Source organism: Rana temporaria, chromosome 9, assembly GCF_905171775.1.
Source record: "Rana temporaria chromosome 9, aRanTem1.1, whole genome shotgun sequence".
Lineage (NCBI taxonomy): Eukaryota > Metazoa > Chordata > Amphibia > Anura > Ranidae > Rana > Rana temporaria.
The window spans coordinates 82,226,791-82,247,415 of NC_053497.1; the positions used below are offsets into that span (position 1 = coordinate 82,226,791).

At 45.2% G+C, this 20,625-nt stretch overlaps 1 protein-coding gene across 6 annotated transcripts in view; it reads left to right on the top strand.

Moving 5' to 3' along the window:
• Positions 1-638: 638 nt before the first annotated feature.
• Positions 639-20,625, top strand: part of MTMR1 (myotubularin related protein 1) — a 118,852-nt gene continuing 98,865 nt past the window's right edge. For 3 of the 6 annotated variants that reach the window (XM_040323801.1, XM_040323802.1, XM_040323805.1), the window contains exons 1-3: positions 639-925; positions 9,667-9,772; positions 11,131-11,154. In XM_040323801.1, coding sequence (XP_040179735.1) covers positions 666-925; positions 9,667-9,772; positions 11,131-11,154 — 390 coding nt within the window. In that variant the 5' untranslated portion in view covers positions 639-665. The remainder of the gene's footprint in view (positions 926-9,666; positions 9,773-11,130; positions 11,155-20,625) is intronic. The other 3 variants (XM_040323803.1, XM_040323804.1, XM_040323806.1) reach the window with 1 other exon arrangement.

Genomic DNA, 20,625 nt, shown 5'->3' on the forward strand with positions numbered 1-20,625 from the left:
AGCGCCCGTACTGAAAAGTAAGGGGGCGCTACACCTGTTTTTATTGAACCGGCTGATTTTGGGCTTTACTTCCATAAGATTCTGTGACCCGTAATCACTGAATTTGCTCATTTTGCGAGACAAACCGAGTCAGAGTTTTTCAAAAATAATAGCTTGTATTGCTAAGCGCTCGTTAACGTGTTACTCGCAATCCGAGGGTCTACTGTACCGTGTAAGCACTGCTGTGTCACACATTTCACAGAGCCTGCCACCTGAACTAGAGGTGCTGAGAGGAGGAGTTTCAGGGGGCGGAGTTAGTACAGGAATCAAGGTACCATGGGATATGTAATCCTCAGATGCAGAAAGTATAACGCAGAGAAGCTGCAAAGCATGCTGGGAATCCAGGAAGATGAGGAAATTGATGGCAAGCAGACAGGCAGAACTCACAGCATCAAAGGAGGTTTTTTCAACGAATTGGTTTGTAAAACCGTATTGTGTTATGACAACGCTGATGTTATACAATGAACGTTTATGGAGTCTGCAGTCTCCCCTCAGCTATCTCTCCTATAGCATCCCTCGGCTCTCCGCACTGCATTGTGGGTAGGTGTTGTAGTCCCGTCCCCGCCCAGAGTCGTGGTAGCGGCGCGGTGCATGCTGGGAGGTGCGGGGTGACAGCGGGACGTCAGATGATCTCTCCCTCCTCCATCACCCTGCAGGAAGCCGGCAGGAAGAGCGGCCTGCAATCCGGCCCTTCCTGTGCGATAAGCGGCTCAGCTGCATCCCGAGCATCCGGGAAGGGGGCCGCTATGGACAAGCTGTCCGGGCTGGAGAGTGCAGGAGGAGGGGGCGGCACCGCCGGAGCATCAGCTGCTAGGAAACCTCCCCGACCGTCCGCACCCCCGTCCATACCCAGCTCAAGGCAGCCCAGCGTGGAGACCCTAGACAGGTACTCTCATCAGGACACCGCCACCGCCTCTGTGTGCGCCATGGCTGAGGGTGGAGGGGGCTGTACTCATCATTATATACATGTAGTAGTGGCGGGGGGCTCTGCTATGTCAGATCTTGTGTCCCTGCTGTGTACAAATGTATGGGGTGTCATTGATCCCCCGTGTAAGCTGTGGGACTACAGATCCCAGCATGGCTCATCACTAGAGAACGGGACCATTATCGCATTGGGATTCATTCCTGTTTCAGTTGTGATGATCAACAGATTACACTGAGGGGGAGGTTTACTAAAACTGGAGAGTGAGAAAACGTGGTGCAGCTGTGTATAGGAACCAATCAGCTTCTAACTTCAGCTTGTTTAATTAAACTTTGACAATAAAACCTGCAAGCTGATTGGTTTCTATGTAGAGCTGCACCAGATTTTGCACTCTCCAGTCTTAGTAAATCAACTCCCACAGTGTGCTTGCGTGTGCGCTGTCAGCGTGTGTTGCGTGTGCGCTGTCAGCGTGTGTTGTGTGTGTGTGCGCTGTCAGCGTGTGTTGTGTGTGTGTGCGCTGTCAGCGTGTGTTGTGTGTGTGTGTGCGCTGTCAGCGTGTGTTGTGTGTGTGTGCGCTGTCAGCGTGTGTTGTGTGTGTGTGCGCTGTCAGCGTGTGTTGTGTGTGTGTGTGTGCGCTGTCAGCGTGTGTTGTGTGTGTGTGTGCGCTGTCAGCGTGTGGTGTGTGTGTGTGTGTGCGCTGTCAGCGTGTGGTGTGTGTGTGTGTGTGTGCGCTGTCAGCGTGTGGTGTGTGTGTGTGTGTGTGCGCTGTCAGCGTGTGGTGTGTGTGTGTGTGTGTGCGCTGTCAGCGTGTGGTGTGTGTGTGTGTGTGTGCGCTGTCAGCGTGTGGTGTGTGTGTGTGTGTGTGCGCTGTCAGCGTGTGGTGTGTGTGTGTGTGTGCGCTGTCAGCGTGTGGTGTGTGTGTGTGCGCTGTCAGCGTGTGGTGTGTGTGTGTGTGTGCGCTGTCAGCGTGTGGTGTGTGTGTGTGTGTGTGTGCGCTGTCAGCGTGTGGTGTGTGTGTGCGCTGTCAGCGTGTGGTGTGTGTGTGTGTGTGTGTGTGTGTGCGTGTGTGCGCTGTCAGCGTGTGGTGTGTGTGTGTGTGTGCGCTGTCAGCGTGTGGTGTGTGTGTGTGTGTGTGTGTGTGCGCTGTCAGCGTGTGGTGTGTGTGTGTGTGTGTGTGTGTGTGCGCTGTCAGCGTGTGGTGTGTGTGTGTGTGTGCGCTGTCAGCGTGTGGTGTGTGTGTGTGCGCTGTCAGCGTGTGGTGTGTGTGTGTGTGTGCGCTGTCAGCGTGTGGTGTGTGTGTGTGTGTGTGTGCGCTGTCAGCGTGTGGTGTGTGTGTGCGCTGTCAGCGTGTGGTGTGTGTGTGTGTGTGTGTGTGTGTGTGTGTGCGTGTGTGCGCTGTCAGCGTGTGGTGTGTGTGTGTGTGTGCGCTGTCAGCGTGTGGTGTGTGTGTGTGTGTGTGTGTGTGCGCTGTCAGCGTGTGGTGTGTGTGTGTGTGTGTGTGTGTGTGCGCTGTCAGCGTGTGGTGTGTGTGTGTGTGTGCGCTGTCAGCGTGTGTTGTGTGTGCGCTGTCAGCGTGTGGTGTGTGTGTGTGTGTGCGCTGTCAGCGTGTGGTTTGTGTGTGTGCGCTGTCAGCGTGTGGTGTGTTGTGTGTGTGTGTGCGCTGTCAGCGTGTGTTGTGTGTGTGTGCGCTGTCAGCGTGTGTTGTGTGTGTGTGTGTGTGCGCTGTCAGCGTGTGTTGTGTGTGTGTGTGTGTGCGCTGTCAGCGTGTGTTGTGTGTGTGTGTGTGCGCTGTCAGCGTGTGGTTTGTGTGTGTGCGCTGTCAGCGTGTGGTGTGTGTGTGCGCTGTCAGCGTGTGGTGTGTGCGCTGTCAGCGTGTGTTGTGTGCGCTGTCAGCGTGTGTTGTGGTGTGTGTGTGTGCGCTGTCAGCGTGTGTTGTGGTGTGTGTGTGTGCGCTGTCAGCGTGTGTTGTGTGTGTGTGTGTGTGCGCTGTCAGCGTGTGGTGTGTGTGTGTGTGTGTGCGCTGTCAGCGTGTGTTGTGTGCGCTGTCAGCGTGTGTTGTGGTGTGTGTGTGTGCGCTGTCAGCGTGTGTTGTGTGCGCTGTCAGCGTGTGTTGTGTGTGTGTGTGTGTGCGCTGTCAGCGTGTGTTGTGTGTGCGCTGTCAGCGTGTGTTGTGTGTGTGTGTGTGCGCTGTCAGCGTGTGGTTTGTGTGTGTGCGCTGTCAGCGTGTGGTGTGTGTGTGTGTGTGTGCGCTGTCAGCGTGTGTTGTGGTGTGTGTGTGCGCATAGGGGTGTCCACTTTAATTCCCCGTACACACGAATGGAATTTCCAGTGGAAAAAGTCAGACGGACTTTTCCATCGAAAATTCCGACCATGTGTATGCCCCATCGGATTATTTCCATCAGAAATTCCAAGGAATTCCATTGGAGTTTAGATAGAGCACATGTTCTCTTTTAGGGCTCTTTCACACGGAGCGGACCGTTTCCGGGTCCGCTCCGTGTGTCTCCGTCGGCTCAGCTGTCGGCGGATAGGGCGGTCCCCGCACACAGTGCAGGGAGCGCCCTGTCTCGGCTCCGCTGTCCCCTATGGGGAACCTGATGCAGACGGACCGTCTGTCCGTCTGCATCAGTTCCGCTCCGCCGAACGGAAGAAAAATAGGGTTTCTTCCGTTCGGAAAAGCGGATCCCGACTGACGCGGACGCTAGTGGATGCTCCATCCGCTAACGGACGCGTCCCCATTCTTCCGTTCGGAAAAGCGGATCCCGACTGACGCGGACGCTAGTGGATGCTCCGTCCGTTAACGGACTTGTAATGAACGGACAGACGGAGCGGACGTCTGAAAGGGGCCTTACTCTATTCCGTGGGAATTCCGATGTGATTTTTGGTCGGACAAAGGTCCGGCCGTGTGTACGGGGGTTTAGTGTTTTTCCTAAGAATCTGTTCCAAGTATCAACTACCAACAACAGAGTTAGACCCGGGTGTCTCGAGACTGGAAATACTTTTAAAGGGTGCCAAGAATTAAAACAATTTGAAACAACGGCTAGACTCGCTGGCTTCTAAATTTCCCATTAATCGGACATGTTGGTGGAAGTTTACAGCATCTTCGCTAAAGTTTCACGTTTTGGGTACGTCTCTTTCTGACTGTTGGGCAATCATCATACAGATGTTGGATTTGAAATACTGTTGCAGATGTCATTTCTTCTGCATTGCATTAGTTTTCCTACATGCAAGGGGTCCAGCCCCAATCCTTGAGGTCTCTCCTCAATTGATCCTGACATTTGTTTTACGATTGCCATTTACTTGAACAATAAAAGGGAAGATTGGTCTGGAACAATGTAGTATTCTGTAAACTATTAAATCTGGGTCCAGGAAAACAAGGAAATTTGGCAGAGACGCGCACATGAACTGAAGGAAAATGTTGCTGCACCTTATGTGATTATTTGTAAGCAAGGATTAATAGAAAGGTCATAGAATTTCTTTATAAAATACAATGTTGTATCTCAGGGTCAGGGGAGCTAATTAATCCAAAGGCAGAAGTTTTTTTTCTTGGCAGTGTGTTCAGTGCTGTCATACATTGCTAATGCCCATCGAAATACCTGCCTTCTGTTTATTTGTTCCTGAACACATTGGACTCTAAATGAGGGTACCACTTGGTGTACAACATTCACCCCTGGTTCATCTGCGGCTCGTTTTGTCAAGGGGTGAGTAGAAGGCATATACTCCTCCGATCCTCTGGCACTTCCCCCATGTCCAACAGTGGACTGCTCCTTGTCTATGAAGCCTGCTCTGGGCATGATCACATCAGGAACAGTCTACTGTCCAAGACCGCTGGAGTGCAGGGTTGCCTGACCGGTCTTGCCCTGCGAGGATTGGAGGATTAGGTTTACTCTTCTCTACCATCGAAAAAACGGTAAAGTGGTAGTAAAGGCTTAAAGTATTTTTCATTTCATGCATGAAGGTAAAAAACCGGTTTGCTGCTCCCCCCACAGACCCGTTAAAGGATCACTAAAGGAAAATATTTTTTCCGCTAAATAGCTTACTTTACCTTACTGCAGTACTGGTTTCATGTCCTCATTGCTCGTTTTTGCTTTGAAGTTGCTGTAATACTGCTCTGATCTCCACACTTCCTGGTTGTCTGGCTCCTTATAACCACAGTACTGGGAGCTTTTCACAGTGGTCTAAGCTGTCATTACTGTGTGTCTAAAACTTAACAGAACCAATCAGATTAATTTTAAAAACAAAACACTGCCCTGGATTTGTTTGTTTTTGTTCTGTGTGTCTCTCTAGTTCACAGGAACATGAAACCAGTTTAAAAGTGAAACTAACCTACAGGCACATTATATGATTGATTTGTATCTATTTGCAATCATTTTTAAAAGGAATCAGTTAACTTTTATGTCTCTATACCCTGTAAACAGTCATTTCAGCAAAAACATTTTTTTCCTTTAGTGACCCTTTAATGCTCGCCTAAGCCCCCTCTCGATCGAGCAACATGCATGAGAGCCTTGGCTGTCCCGGAACTCCCTCTCATTGGCTGAGACGGTAGCGGGAGCCATTGGCAATCGCAGCCAGTCATTTTTCTTTCTGTAGCTCTGGACAGGTGACACACATAGCTCAGCATAGGTTATAGAATTGCTAGTCAAAACAATAATCTATTAAATCGTAGACATGTTTGTACTTCAGCTGTGGGTTAAGCCATTTTTTTCTGACAATCCTGTGTTTTGAATACAGTGCCTAAAAAAAAAGGATTCATACCGCTTGAAATTTTCCACATTTTGTCATGTTAAAACCAAAAACTTAAAGGGTCACTAAAGGAAAAAAATGTTTTTGCTGAAATGACTGTTTACAGGGTATAGAGACATAATAGTTAACTGATTCCTTTTAAAAATAGATAAAAAACAATCATATAATGTACCTACAGTTTAGTTTAGTTTTTGCTGTTGTTTCCTGGTTCTCTGATGTACAGAGCCAGAGAGCCAATAGAGGGCAGTGATGGTTTTGCAAAACGAAACTGGATTGGTGCTGAGGGGGTTATAGACACACAGTAATCACACCTCCTTGATTAGTCACCACAGTGAGAAATCTCCCAGTACTGTGGTGATCAGGAAACAGACAACCAGGAAGTGTCCAGAACAGAGAAGAATTACAGCAACATCAGAGCAAAAACAAAAAATGAGGACATGAAACCAGGACTGCAGTAAGGTAAAGGAAGCTATTTAGCAAAAAAAAAAATTCCTTTAGTGGCACATGATTGTGAAGTGGAAAGAAAACAAAAAACGGTTTTAACAAACATGTGAAAAGTGTGGTGGGCATTTGTATTCAGCCCCCCTAAGTCAATACTTTGTAGAACCCCATTTCGCTGCAATTACAGCTGCAAGTCTTTTTGGGGATGTCTCTACCAGCTTTGCACATCTAGAATACAATTTTGCCCATTCTTCTTTGCAAACTGGTCCAAGCTCAGTCAGATTGGATGTAGAGCATCTGTGAACGGCAATTTTCAAGTCTTGCCACAGATTCTCAATTGGATTTAGGCATGGACTTTGACTGGGCCATTCTAGCACATAAATATGCTTGAATCTAAACCATTATTTTTGTAGCTCTGGCTTTGTTTTAAGGGTTGTTGTCCTGCTGAAAGGTGAACCTCTGCCCCAGTCTCAAGTCTTTTGCAGACGCTTGCAGGTTTTCTAATATGATTGCCTTGTATTTGGCTTCATCAATCTTCCCATCAACTCTGACATTCTTCCCTGTCCCTGCTGAAGAAAAGCATTCCCAGAACATGATGCTGCCACCACCATGTTTCACAGTGGGGATGGTGTGTTCAGGGTGATGTGCAGTATTAGTTTTCCACCACACAGCGTTTTGCTTTTAGGCCAAAAGGTTAAATTTTGGTCTCATCTTTACCAGAGCACCTTCTTCCACATGTTTGCTGTGTCCCCCATATTGCTTCTCGCAAATGGGATTTCTTATGGCTTTCTTTCAGCAATGGCTTTCTTCTTTTAATAAATGCCAGATTTGTGGAATGCACTACTAATAGTTGTCGTTTGGACAGATTCTCCTACCTGAGACTTCTGCAGCTCCTTCAGAGTTACCATGGGCCTCTTGGGTACTTCTCTGATTAATGCTCTTCTTGCCTGGCCTGTCACTTTAGGTGGAATGCCATGTCTTGGTAGGTTAGCAGTTGTGCCATACTCTTTCCATTTTAGAATTATGGGTTGAACCTTGCTCCATTAGATGTTCAAAGCTTGGGATGTTTTTTTGTAACCTAAGCCTGCTGTAAACTTCTCCAGAACCTTATCCCTGACCCATCTGGTGTGTTCCTTGGCCTTCATGATGCGGTTTGTTCACTAATGTTCTCTTGCTTCACAGAACGGCTGTATTTTTATACTGAGATTAAATTACACACAGGTGGACACGTGGAAAGGGTTATGAATACTCAAGGCACTGTATATACAGGTGAAACTCAAAAAATTTGAATATCATGCAAAAAGTTCATTTATTTCACTAATGCAACTTAAAAAGGTGAAACTAATATATGGGAGACTCATTATGCCCCGTACACACCATCACTTTATGTGATGAAAAAAAACGACATTTTCTGTGAAGTAAAAAATGACGTTTTTGAAACTTCAATTTTCAAAGACGAAGTTGCCTACACACCATCATTTTTCTCACAATGTTCTAGCAAAGCGAGGTTACGTTCTCACCACTTTTTCCATTGAAGCTTGCTTCATAAGTAGCTTCTGGGCATGCGCGGGTGAAAAAACGTCGTTTTAAACGACGTTTTTTTCTACACACGGTCAATTTCTGTGAAGTAAAAGTTGACGGTTTGAAAAACGACACATAAAATTGAAGCATGCTTCAATTTTTTTTGGTCGTTTTTTAGAAGACATAAAACGACGTTTTCCCCCACACACGGTCAATTAAAGTGACGTTTTTAAAAACGTCATTTTTTTTCATCACATAAAGTGATGGTGTGTACGCGGCATTACATGCAAAGCAAGATAGTTCAAGCCGTGATTTGTCATAATTGTGATGATTATGGCTTACAGCTCATGAAAACCCCAAATCCACAATCTCAGAAAATTAGAATATTACATGCAATCAATAAAACATTGTACATAGAACAATATCAGACCTCTGAAAAGTAGAAGCGTGCATATGTACTCAGTACTTGGTTTGGGCCCCTTTTGCAGCAATTACTGCCTCAATGTGGCGTGGCATGGAAGCGATCAGCCTGTGGCACTGCTGAGGTGTTATGGAAGACCAGGATGCTTCAATAGCGGCCTTCAGCTCTTCTGCATTGTTCGGCCTCATGTCTCTCATCTTTCTCTTGGCAATGCTCCATAGATTCTCTATGGGGTTCAGTTTGCTGGCCAATCCAGCACAGTAATTCCACGGTCATTGAACCAGGTTTTGGTGCTTTTGGCAGTGTGGGCAGGTGCCAAGTCCTGCTGGAAAATTAAGTCCGCATCCCCATAGAGCTTGTCTGCGGAAGGAAGCATGAAGTGCTCCAAAATCTCCTGGTAGACGGCAACGGTGACCCCGGACTTAATGAAGCACAGTGGACCAACACCAGCAGATGACACGGCTCCCCAAATCATCAGGCTGTGGAAACTCCACACTGGACTTCAAGCATCCTCCAGTGTGTGCCTCTCCATTCTTCCTCCATACTCTGGGTCCTTGATTTCCAAATCGGATGCAATATTTGCTCTCATCAGAAAAGAGGACTTTGGACCACTGAGCAACAGACCAGGTGTGATTTTCTTTAGCCCAGGTAAGACGCTTCTGACATTGTTTGTTGGTCAGGAGTGGCTTTACAAGAGGAATACGACATTTGAAGCCCATGTCCAGGATCTGTCTGTGAGTGGTGGCTCTTGATGCACCGACTCCAGCCTCAGTCCACTCCTTGTGAAAGTCCCCAACACTTTTGAATGCCCTTTTCCTGACAATCCTCTCCAGGCTGCGGTCATCCCTGCTGCTTGTGCACCTTTTTCTTCCACAGTTTTCCCTTCCACATAACTTTCTATTAATGTGCTTTGATACAGCACTTTGGGAACGTCCAACTTCTTATACAATTGCCTTTTGAGGCTTTCCCTCCTTATGGAGTGTGTCAATGATGGTTTTCTGGGACACTTTGAGCCTAGAATATTGCACCTTTTCACAATATTCTAATTTTCAGAAATGTATGGATTTTGGGTTTTCATGAGCTGTAAGCCATAATCATCACAATTATGACAAATCACGGCTTGAACTATCTTCATTTGCATGTAATGAGTCTCTCGTATATTAGTTTCACCTTTTTAAGTTGCATTAGTGAAATAAATGATTTTTTTTTTGAGTTTCACCTGTAGTTTGCAGATATCTCTTCTGCAGTGGTTACAGAATACATAAACCAGACCATTCCATAGCCTAGTGATCCTTAGACAGATGTCCCTACTAATAGTCAAGCAAGTTCAACTTGGCCCCCATTTGGAGTAGACACCAAATTTACGTTCTAGTATGCCTTTGAGTCGTGAGTGGAAACCAGCACACCTGAGCAAGGAAACTCAATAGAGGCAAGATTGCCTGGGAGACCTGATGGCAGCATCATTGTATTGTACTTCAGCAGCACTAACAAGCCATGCAGAGCTGCCCAACAAAAAAATACTGTGAGCCTGTGATTGCATGTAAAGTCTAAGTGCCTCTTCTTTTTTTTTTTTCTTTCTTAGCCCTACTGGATCCCACGTTGAATGGTGCAAGCAGCTGATTGCAGCCACAATATCCAGCCAGATTTCCAGTTCTGTGCCACCAGAAAATGTTTCCCGAGATTACAGGGTAAGTGACAGGATGAAGGAACATATGTCTTGTCATGGAAAAGTCATGCAGCAAGTCATTCATGGGATTCTTTGTGCCTCTCCAGACGTAGTGCATCCACTTTAGATCATGGGCATTACCTCTAGAGCTCTCAGTACTTCATCTTCGTACTTAGACTATACACCGCCCCAGAGCTCTTTGCCTGAGGAGTCACAAACCATTAGCTAGCTGGAGTGCAAGCAGTATAGCTCAGACCAGCCAAATTACACTTGACCTTCAGATGGTTTTCAGTCTCCTTAAAGCGGGAGTTCACCCAATTCGTTTTTTTTTCCTATTTTCCCCTTAGCTTCATGCTCGTTTTGTCTAGGGGAATCGGCTATTTGTTTTAAAATATGATCCGTACTTACCCGTTTTCGAGATGCATCTTCTCCGTCGCTTCCGGGTATGGGTCTTCGGGAGCGGGTGTTCCTTCTTGATTGACAGTCTTCCGAGAGGCTTCCGACGGTCGCATCCATCGCGTCACTCGTAGCCGAAAGAAGCCGAACGTCGGTGCGGCTCTATACTGCTCCTGCGCACCGATGTTCGGCTTCTTTCGGAAAATCGTGACGCGATGGATGCGACCGTCGGAAGCCTCTCGGAAGACTGTCAATCAAGAAGGAACGCCCAGTCCCGCAGCCCATACCCGGAAGCGGCGGAGAAGATGCATCTCGTAAACGGGTAAGTACGGATCATATTTTAAAACAAATAGCCTATTCCCCTAGACAAAACGAGCATGAAGCTAAGGGGAAAATGTGTTCGCTATGGGTGAACCTCCGCTTTAAAGGCAAGTAAAGAGTATGTTGATAACAGCCAATTTATCTAACACGTTGTTTTATGTTGTGGTTCTTTAGCAGTTACTGTAGTCTGAGGAATCTGCATTTTATCATTGGGCATCATCCACAATTGGGATATAATCAAATATCTTGCATATCAGAACATTTCATATTGTTCTGTGTTCCCTATCATCCTCCCTGACAGCATCCAGAGCAGAGATCCTGCCCAACCCTACTTCCTCAGTATTTGTTACATTCAAGATACTTGTTCACTCTATAAAACATAGTTCTAGAGGGAAATCTGCCCATTAGACATTTCAGTTTAAGAATAATGTAGACTGACGCATCTTTGTTGAACCTGTTAGAAAGTACACAGATGCTATGATAAGGCCCAGCTTTTTAGACTACTCACTATACTTTTGGGTAAGTTGGGTGTTTCTTCACATATAGGTGTGGTCATGGAGAATTCCTGGTAGTGATTTTATCAGTACATATAATTCTGTGTTTTATAATGTCAGGCAGTGAAGTAAATCTTTTGTCTTTTGATAACATTGTGCATTTTAACAGGTCTTCAAGAGGCCCGATATAAGGGTAAGATCTCTTTGGTGTTCAGCAAGTCGGCCTCTTGCCTGTTTGTCCAGTGTGCTGTGTGCTAAAATTCTTTATGTGCGCTTTAAAGCATCAAAGTCTCCAGCAATAACGTAATATTTCCTGTGAAAACCTTTTGTTTGTGTAGAGTGGGGGTCTCCAAACTTTCTAAACAAAGGGCCAGTTTACTATCCTCAGGCTTTAGAGGGGCCAGACTTTGGTTAGTGGGAGTATTGATTTCACTGGTGTCGGCAGGAGTAGACAATGTCTCAGGCTTGGTGGTCAGCAGGAATAAAAAGTAGAAGGAGAAATTGTGCGCCATCACTGGTGTGGGTGAGGGGGGGTAGCGCCCCATCACTGGTGTCGGTGAGGGGGGGTAGCGCCCCATCACTGGTGTCATTGGGAGTAGACCGTGTCTCAGGCTTGGTGGTCAGCGGGAATAAATTGTAGGAGGGATGATGCTCCCTCACTTGGGTCGGTGGAAGGAATAGTACCCCGACGGCCAGACAAAGGGCCACAGTTTGGAGACCACCTGCTGCAAAGTGAAGGAAACCAGACTGTTGAATAAACCTTCATCCTACTGGTGCAAGCCATGTGCCATTTTAAACAAGAGCTCCAATGTAATGGTAAAATCATTTTTATATAGTTGAGAGATGTTGACCGTACGGGGCTCTGTAATGGCAAGCAATACAGCTGATTCGAGCATTGCTTGTGTAGGGGCATAGTAACAAGTGATTGTTGTCAAACAGTCTTTCTGTAACACGCTAAACTGTGTGACTGATGGCCAATAATTCTCATCTCTAAAGTAAAAATTGAGCAATCTTTAATCACATATCTACTGCTTTCATCAGTTGACCCAACAGGAACCAAGATTACAGGGCTTCCTGACAGTACATGAGTTAATAGCGGATGGGCAGACCTCTTACCGAATGGCTTTGATCAGCCATTAACATTTAAAGGGTCACTAAAGGAATTTTTTTTTTTTTAAGCTAAATAGCTTCCTTTACCTTACTGCAGTCCTGGTTTCATGTCCTCATTGTTTGTTTTTGCTCTGATGTTGCTGTAATCCTTCTCTGTTCTGGACACTTCCTGGTTGTCTGTTTCCTGATGACCACAGTACTGGGGGAGATTCTAGTTTCATTTTTCAAACCATCACTGCTCTATGGCTCTGTCTAGCACAGAGGCAGCATAACATGCAAAAACGAAACTAGAGGTACATTTATATGATTGATTTTTATTTATTTTTAATCAATTTTAAAAGAAATCAGTTAACTATTATGTCTCCATACCCTGTAAACAGTAATTTCAGCAAAAAATAATTTTTCCTTTACAACTCCTTTAACTCCTCTGCTTGCAGTGAGAAAGCAGCATAAATGTAGTCTTTGTGACACCAATAAAAAGTATTGTCGATGCCCGACCCCTTCCCTACATCATGCTTTACAGCACAGCCTACAAGGCGCCATAAAGTGGCTGATGGAGGGGTAGAGGAGGGACAAATTTCAAAAACAAATATCCTGGGGCTTTTTTCTATTGGGTTATTTTTCTAAAATCGTATAGAAGTTCTATATGGCCAGTTTAGAGGCAGATTTAAAGGTCTGTTGAGTTTCATGTGTCGGCTTCACTAAAAAAAAAAAAAAAAAAACCTCCTAAAATCCATAGCTCTGACCAACTAACGCATCGCGTACAAAAAGGCCCTACTTCTCTATGGGACTGGAATGCTCACATTATTGACCAGTGTAAATGCTGAAGTCCATCTTTAAATGTCCTGTGCTTGACTATTCCTCCCCTGACTTTTCTGACACTCGTGTGGCCAGCAAGAGGATTTAGACCATATGCCAATTGGCCATAACATTATGAACACCAAACTAATATATTGAGTAGGTCCCCCTTTTTCTGCCAAAACAGCCCTGATCCTTCAGGGCATGGGCTCCACTAGAACTATCCACGGTGTGCTGTGCTCTCTGGCAACAAGCCATCAGTAGCAGATCCTTTAAGCCTCGGCCAGTTTGCCTTCTTCCCATAGTTCATCCTGGTGCCATCTCTTCCCCAGGTATGTGACACGCGCACATCCAGCCATCTACATGATGTAAAAAAACGACCCATCAGACCAGACCAGGCTTTCTTCTTCCATTGCTCCGTTGTCTAGTGCTGTTGCTCACATGCCCTCTGAAGGCATTTTTGGCTGTATACACGAGTCAGCATGGGCACCCTGACCAGTCTGCGGCTACCCAGCCCCATACACAACAAACTGTGAAGCATTGTGTGTTCTTACAGCGTTCTATCAGAACCAGCATGAACTTTTTCAGCAGTTTGAGCTACAGTAGCTCCTCTATTGTGTCAGGCTACACTGGCCACTCCCCACATTGATCAATGAACCTTGGTCGCCCATGTCTGTTGCTGGTTTTCCCTCCTTGGACCACTTTTGGTAGATCCTGACTACTTCAGATGGGAACATGCCCCAGGAGCTGCAGTTTTGGCATTGTTCTGACCCAGTGTTCTAGCCGTTAGTTTGGCCCTCGTCAAAGTTGCTTAAATCTTTATGCTTGCCCATTTTTTTCTGCTTTTAAAACTAATTCCAAGGACTACATGTTCACTTGCTACCAAATATATTCCACCCACTTTCAGGTGCCATTGTAACGAGCCAATGAGCATTCCCTTTACCTGTCAGGGGTCAAAATGCTATGGTTGATCGATGGATGTACTCCATGTACCTTTTGGTTTCAGATGGTGGTTGTTGGAGAGCAAGTCCTTATTCGGACTAATATTAAAAGGGGGCACTTGATGAGGAGTTTATTGAACATGTCAGTGCACTCATCTTTGGTCAACTAGCCAGGCTAGTGCTTGGTTTTTAAAGAGGAACTGCAGTCTGCTTGCATAATTTGCCATTCTGAAGCTTCCCTCCAACTGCTTTGCATATTTTATATACAGTTGAACCTTGGATTACGAGCATAATCCGTTCCAGGAGTATGCTCGTAATCCAAAGTACTCGCATATCAAAGCGAGTTTTACCATTGAAGTCAATGGAAACAAAAATAATTTGTTCTGCATTGAATTCAATGGGATGCAATACCAAATGCGGCCAGAGGTGGGGGGCGCCGAAAAGGCCAGAGGGCACTTGGGCTCATTTCCTGTTCCCCCGTACCTCAGGCCAAATGAGGAACTGCAGCCCAATGTTCAGCTTTTCTTGGCTCCTGCGCCCCCCCGTACCTCGGGCCAAACGAGGTACTGCAGGCCTATTTTCGGCTCTGCTTCTGTGCCCCCTTACCTCAGGCCAGCGTTTCTCAACTACAGTCCTCAAGGCACACCAACAGGTCACGATTTCAGGATTTCCCTCAGATGAAACGGCTGTGGTAATTACCAGGGCTCGACAAATCCCGGGCGCCAGGTCGCCATGGCGACTAGAAATAGGGTCCTGGCGACTTGAATTGGAAGGGGGGCAAAAAAATATTTTTTTTTTTTTTTTTTGTGAGCTGGGGCCATCTGGTGGTGAGCCGTTGATATTACAAGTTATTACCACCAGATGTGAGCTGGCGCCATCTGGTGGTGGCCGTTGGTATTACAAGTTAAGCATTACAAGTTAAACAGCAATTCTAATGTTGTTTTTCACTATTTTCACTGCCATCTTCTTCCCTCTAATTAGAACCCCCAAACATTATATATATTTTTTTTCCTAACACCCTAGAGAATTAAATGGCGATCGTTGCAATACTTTCTGTCACGCCGTATTTGCGCAGCGGTCTTACAAGCGCACTTTTTTTGTGAAAAAATTACACTTTTTTAAATTAAAAAATAAGACAACAGTAAAGTTATCCCCATTTTTTTTATATTATGAAAGATAATGTTACGCCAAGTAAATTCATACCCAACATGTCGCGCTTCAAAATTGCGTCCGCTCGTGGAATGCCGACAAACTTTTACCCTTTAAAATCTTCATAGGCGACGTTTAAAAAAAATCTACAGGTTGCATGTTTTGAGTTACAGAGGAGGTCTAGGGCTAGAATTATTGCTCTCGCTCTACCAATCGCGGCGATACCTCACGTGTGGTTTGAATACCGTTTACATATGCGGGTGCTGCTCACGTATGTGTTCGCTTCTGCGCGCAAGCTCGTCGGGACGGGGCGCGTTTTCTGGCTCCTAACTTTTTTTACCTGGCTCCTAGATTCCAAGCAAATTTGTCAACCCCTGGGTAATTACTAAGGCAGTGAAACTGATCAAATCACCTGTGCAAAATAATGGAAGCCCTGAAAACATGACTTGTTGGGGCGCCTTGAGGACTGGAGTTGAGAAACGCTGCTTCAGGCCAAATGAGGTGCTGCAGGCATATTTAGCTTGAATTCTGCTCATCTTGCGAGTCAACACTCGCAAACCGAGTCTGATTTAAAAAAAAAAAAAAAGTTGCTCTCAAATCAAAACGCTCTTAAACCAAGGTTCCACTGTATACTGTGACTCTGTGCTTGCCAAATTTGCTGAAGAAATCTCCCACCACTAAGTCTGGCTGCAACCATTTTAACTGTGGGCAGCTGACGCTACTGCCTGTTCACTTCCTGGATATACACAGACACACTGAGGCACGCCTCCGGCTCTACAGCCATGCTGCTCTGATCTGCCCTCTTATGACTCATTCCCCTCTCCCTTCCTGGCAAACTCTCACAAGAGTGAGAGAGAGCTGTGCATGATGTCCTAAGCCTAGGCTAATGACCAGACAAGAAACAGGAAGTGGGCTGTATAAGGTATTTACTGGCAGAAAAAAATATATTTTACTATCCAAAGTTAAAACAACAAGGGCAGAAGATTTAATAGATAGAAAGTTCAAAAAACTGAATCTATTTTTTTGGTTCCTGCTTAAAGGAACACTAAAGGCAAACTTTTCTTTTTTTATTTAAATAACAAACATGTTATACTTACCTCCACTGTGCAGCTTGTTTTGAGTGTCCCGTAGTCTTCTGGGGTCCCTCTGCGGCTGTCTCGGCTCCTCCTCGCAAAAGCTTTCCACCTTCATGATACAGCGGCGGGCATAGCCGCCGACTGTATCACTCGGCCCCACCCCCCGGGGCTGCGTCATCCTCTGTGATTGACAGCAGCCAATGGCTGCGCTGCTATCAATCCGTCCAGCCTAGCCAATCAACGGCCAGGCTGGGAACCGAAGAGGATCACGTGGACGTGTGCGGAAATTTTGAGGGGTCAGGTAAATAAAACGGGGGCGGTACCGTCGGATGTTTACATTTACCTTTACAACCCCTTTAATGGTGTTTTGGCGAAAGTCCTACCATGAAATAAGCATCTGTCGATCATGCATCACCCTTGACAGCATAGTCCTACACTACAGTATTCTTCTGATGTTATGGTGGTCACATCTCAGAGGTTTAGTTTCCAGGTTTGTACAGGTCTCTGATGATTTGTCTTGTATTGGGGATAATGCAACAGGAGGAGTGGGAACGCCTCATAGTGAGAAAAAACGCCCAGAGCTCTAGGAACTATAGGTTAACGGTCCACTGCCTTGGCCTTGTTTGGGGGTGCCCCAGAATTCTAAGAATCCAGCATGACCACACACTACAACTGAGATGCCTCTTTTAGCTGGACTGGCCCTTTAAGACAAATCAAACTAGGGAACGAGAACATAGTTGTGGGAAATATCCACCACTGACGGCTCTTCCCACTCTAACTAGGAGTTTGCTGGAATGTTTTTTAGCAAACGGTCATTGACCATATTCATTGATTTCTAGTACGCAAACACTGACACAAAATTGATGCTTCATTTTAGCTTTTTTTACTTCTCTTCCTTTTTTAAAGATTTTGATCCCTTTTTTTTTTTTTTTTTTTTTTTCTTCATTGTGTTTGCTCTTTGTGAAATAAATTCCAGTTTTGCTAGCTTGTGGTGTTGCTTTAGTTTGTGCTTTTATTTAATTGTTGTGCATGTGTTGAGTTCAACCTGAGCTTGTACACAGATGAGAAATAAAGTTCAGGGAGCACAGCATCCGTTTTAAAGTATAATCTGTTTTGTGTGCCTTGTATTTTTATAAAGTTCTGCAATCGCAGAACATTCATCCACATCCTTTGAGAAAATTTAGCTTAAAGCGGAGTTCCGGCCACAATTTCACTTTTTAAATATAAATACCCCTGTAATACACAAGCTTAATGTATTCTAGTAAAGTTAGTCTGTAAACTAAGGTCCGTTTTGTTAGGTTGTTACAGCATTTAGACACTTTATGAAATAGAAATTGACTGGGGCCATCTTAAGTGTGGGCATCATGAAGCCAGACTGTATGACTTCCTGGATTTCAGCCTTGCAGATCTCGCACATGCTCAGTGCTGCACAAGCAGTGTCAGACCAGGTTTCAGCACCTGTGCTGTCCAAGTCACATGATTCTTTGAGACTGGGGAGTGCACAGACTCCTGGAAAGTTACACCCACTACATTCCCAGGAGTCTGTGCGGTGTAGGTTAGGAAGCTTAAGCACCTAGGTGCAGGAAGTCGGAAGATTAACTATTCTGCCTAGCAACAACACTTTGAAGGCATCTAAAAAAAAAAGGACTAATGACATTTTTTTAAAACTACTGATGTAATGTTATATTTATGGGTGGAACTCCACTTTAATTAAAAATCTCAGCTCTTCAGAATTGCATTTGTATCAAAGGAACTGCTTGTGACAAAAACGAAACTTGCAAGGAGTTGTTGGTAAGGAAGTCCAGAGCATTAATGTCCCTTTTTCTTTTTATTTTTTTTCTTTCTGCCCCAGCTACATCAGCTTGTCCGACAGAAGCTGGATTCTGGATAAACCAGCAGCTGATCATTGGCTGTGTTCTGACAGGGGGCAGTCTCCCGTCAGAACACAATAAATCAGCGGGGATATCACTGTATAAACGTGGCATAGTTAGAACGTACTTGGAGCGTACCAGGCTTGAGAGAGCCTCAGTCATTGCTGCTCTTACCTGGCCGTAGTGCATTGCTCCTAGATGGCTGATAAATTGATGTCAGTTGTCTGGATATACTGTACAGTCTTTTCAGAAAATCCACTACAGCTTAAACAGTAAGGCCCCTTTCACACTGGGGTGTTTTTCAGGCGCTTTGGCGAAAAAAAAAAAAAAAAAAAAGCGCCTGTAAAGTGCCTGAAAGAAGCCTCATCTGCAATCCCAATGTTAAAGCCCGAGTGCTTTCCGAGCCCTTTCACACTGCCAGCGCCCGAAAAACACTGGTAGACCCCTTTCACACTGGGGAATTTTTCAGGCACTTTAGCGTTAAACAAAGCGGCTGTAAAGCGCCTGAAACAAGCCGCATCTGCAATCCCAATGTGAAAGCCTGAGTGCTTTCACACTAAGGCGCCTGAAAAACGCCCCAGTGTGAAAGGGGTCTTAGCGTTAAAAAAAGCGCCTGAAAGAAGCTGCATCTGCAATCCCAATGTGAAAGCCCGAGTGCTTTCACAGAGAGGCGCTGCGCTGGCAGGGCGTCAAAAAAAGTCCTGCAAGCAGCTTCTTTGCAGCGTTTTAGGAGCGTTGAATACACCGCTCCTAAATTCCCCTTCCCATTGAGGGAGCTTTTTTTAACACCACAGCGCTTGAAAAGCGCCCCAGTGTGAAAGGGGTCTTAGCGGCGCTTTATCAGCGTTTTTCGGGCACTGGCAGTGTGAAAGGGCTCTGAAAGCACTCGGGCTTTCACATTGGGAATGCAGATGAGGCTTCTTTCAGGATTTTTTTAACGCTAAAGCGCCTGGAAAATGCCCCAGTGTGACAGGGGCCGTAAAGCGCCGCTAAGACCCCTTTCACACTGGGGTGTTTTTCAGGCGCTTTGGTGGTAAAAAAGCTCCCTCAGTGGGAAGGGGGCTTTAGGAGCGGTGTATTCAACGCTCCTAAAACGCTGCAAAGAAGCTGCTTGCAGGACTTTTTTTTTTTTACGCCCTGCCAGTGCAGTGCCTCAGTGTGAAAGCAGTTGGACTTTCACTTTGGGATTGCAGATACGGCTTCTTTCAGGCGATTTTTTTAACGCTAAAGCGCCTGAAAACACCCCAGTGTTAAAGGGGTCTTAACTAAACAGCATGAGGATAAAGCTCTTCAAAAATCTACTGTAAACCTGAAACGAATTGTATTTCTAGCTATGGTTCTCTGAGTGGCCAGTCTTCCAATGTCACTTAGGACACACAACCACTTTTGTCATCAATCATAAAGTCATTTTCCATCAAGAAAGGGGATCTCCCTTTGATACCTTGGCCTCATCATCCCTGGAAGCTTTAAAACTTCAGTCCAGTGTATGATTGATGCTGCAGAGTTATACAAACTGACAGGAACTTGTATCTCTTTGGAATACTATTGGTGAGATCTCTGTGCTTGACATCCTGGGTCTGAACCCCTCCTATGGTCATCATGGAAGAGGTCTTACTCCCTTTTGACATTTTCTATTTTTATTTTTTATTCTGTTGAATGTAAAGGAGAGTGAGAGAACCCACAATTTCTGGGGGTGAAGAATATGAAAATATGTAAAAACAACAAGCTTGGGGGAACACAAGTGGGGGGAAAAAATGTAATAGTATATAAAGTATTATACAAAGTATCTTGTCATAAGACAAACTTCCTGGGGGGAAGACAAATAAGGATTCAATATTAACTTGGATGTAGAGCCAGGTCCCATCTTCGGTTTAACCCTTGGGGTACTCTGGTTTGTAACCTATGAATCCACCACACTTCTTTTCCTAATATCTTCCAGTGTCTGTCTCCCCCTCTACGTGACACCCATACCTATCTATACCACCATGGACTTCCCTAAAATGTCAAACATTTGATATTTGTTTGGCAGAATCGCAAAAATGCTTTCCAATCTGCAAGCCAATGTGAGTTCCAAGGGGATGTGTTGTGCACCCCACATACTGTACGCAACAAGCTGTACAGCCAATGAGGTACACAACAAATGTTGTGCCACAACTGATGTAATAATTATTTCTAAACTCTTTACCTCTATCTAGGAATTAAAAACTTTTTGTACACAAATGTATCTGACAGTACCTGCATGTGTTTGTTCCACATGCATACGAACCTGTAAAAGTGACATTTCAGGGAAGTCCATGGTGGTTATGCCACGTTTTTTTTTTTAATGGGTATTGCGGTATAGATAGGGTATTGGCGTCAGCTAGAGGGAGAGACGGACACTGTAAGTTATTGGGTAAAGAAGCGTGGTGGATTCATAGGCTACAAACCAGAGTAGCCCAAAGGTTAAACCGAAGGTGGGACCTTAATTTACATCCAAGTTAATATTGAATCCTTGTTTAATGACAAGATACTTTGTTTAATCAATTTTTGTTCGCTTGTTTTTAACACATTTTGATACAATGTATTTGCAATGTTTTGTTTTGGTTTTATGGTATATAGCAGTCTCTTCTTCCCAGCCAGGCTTTGGTAAGCTGGCTATATATTTGTCTTGTATGCTATGTTCGACTGATTAACCTCCCTGGCGGTATGATTCTGTCTGAAAAAACATGCTGAAAGCGGT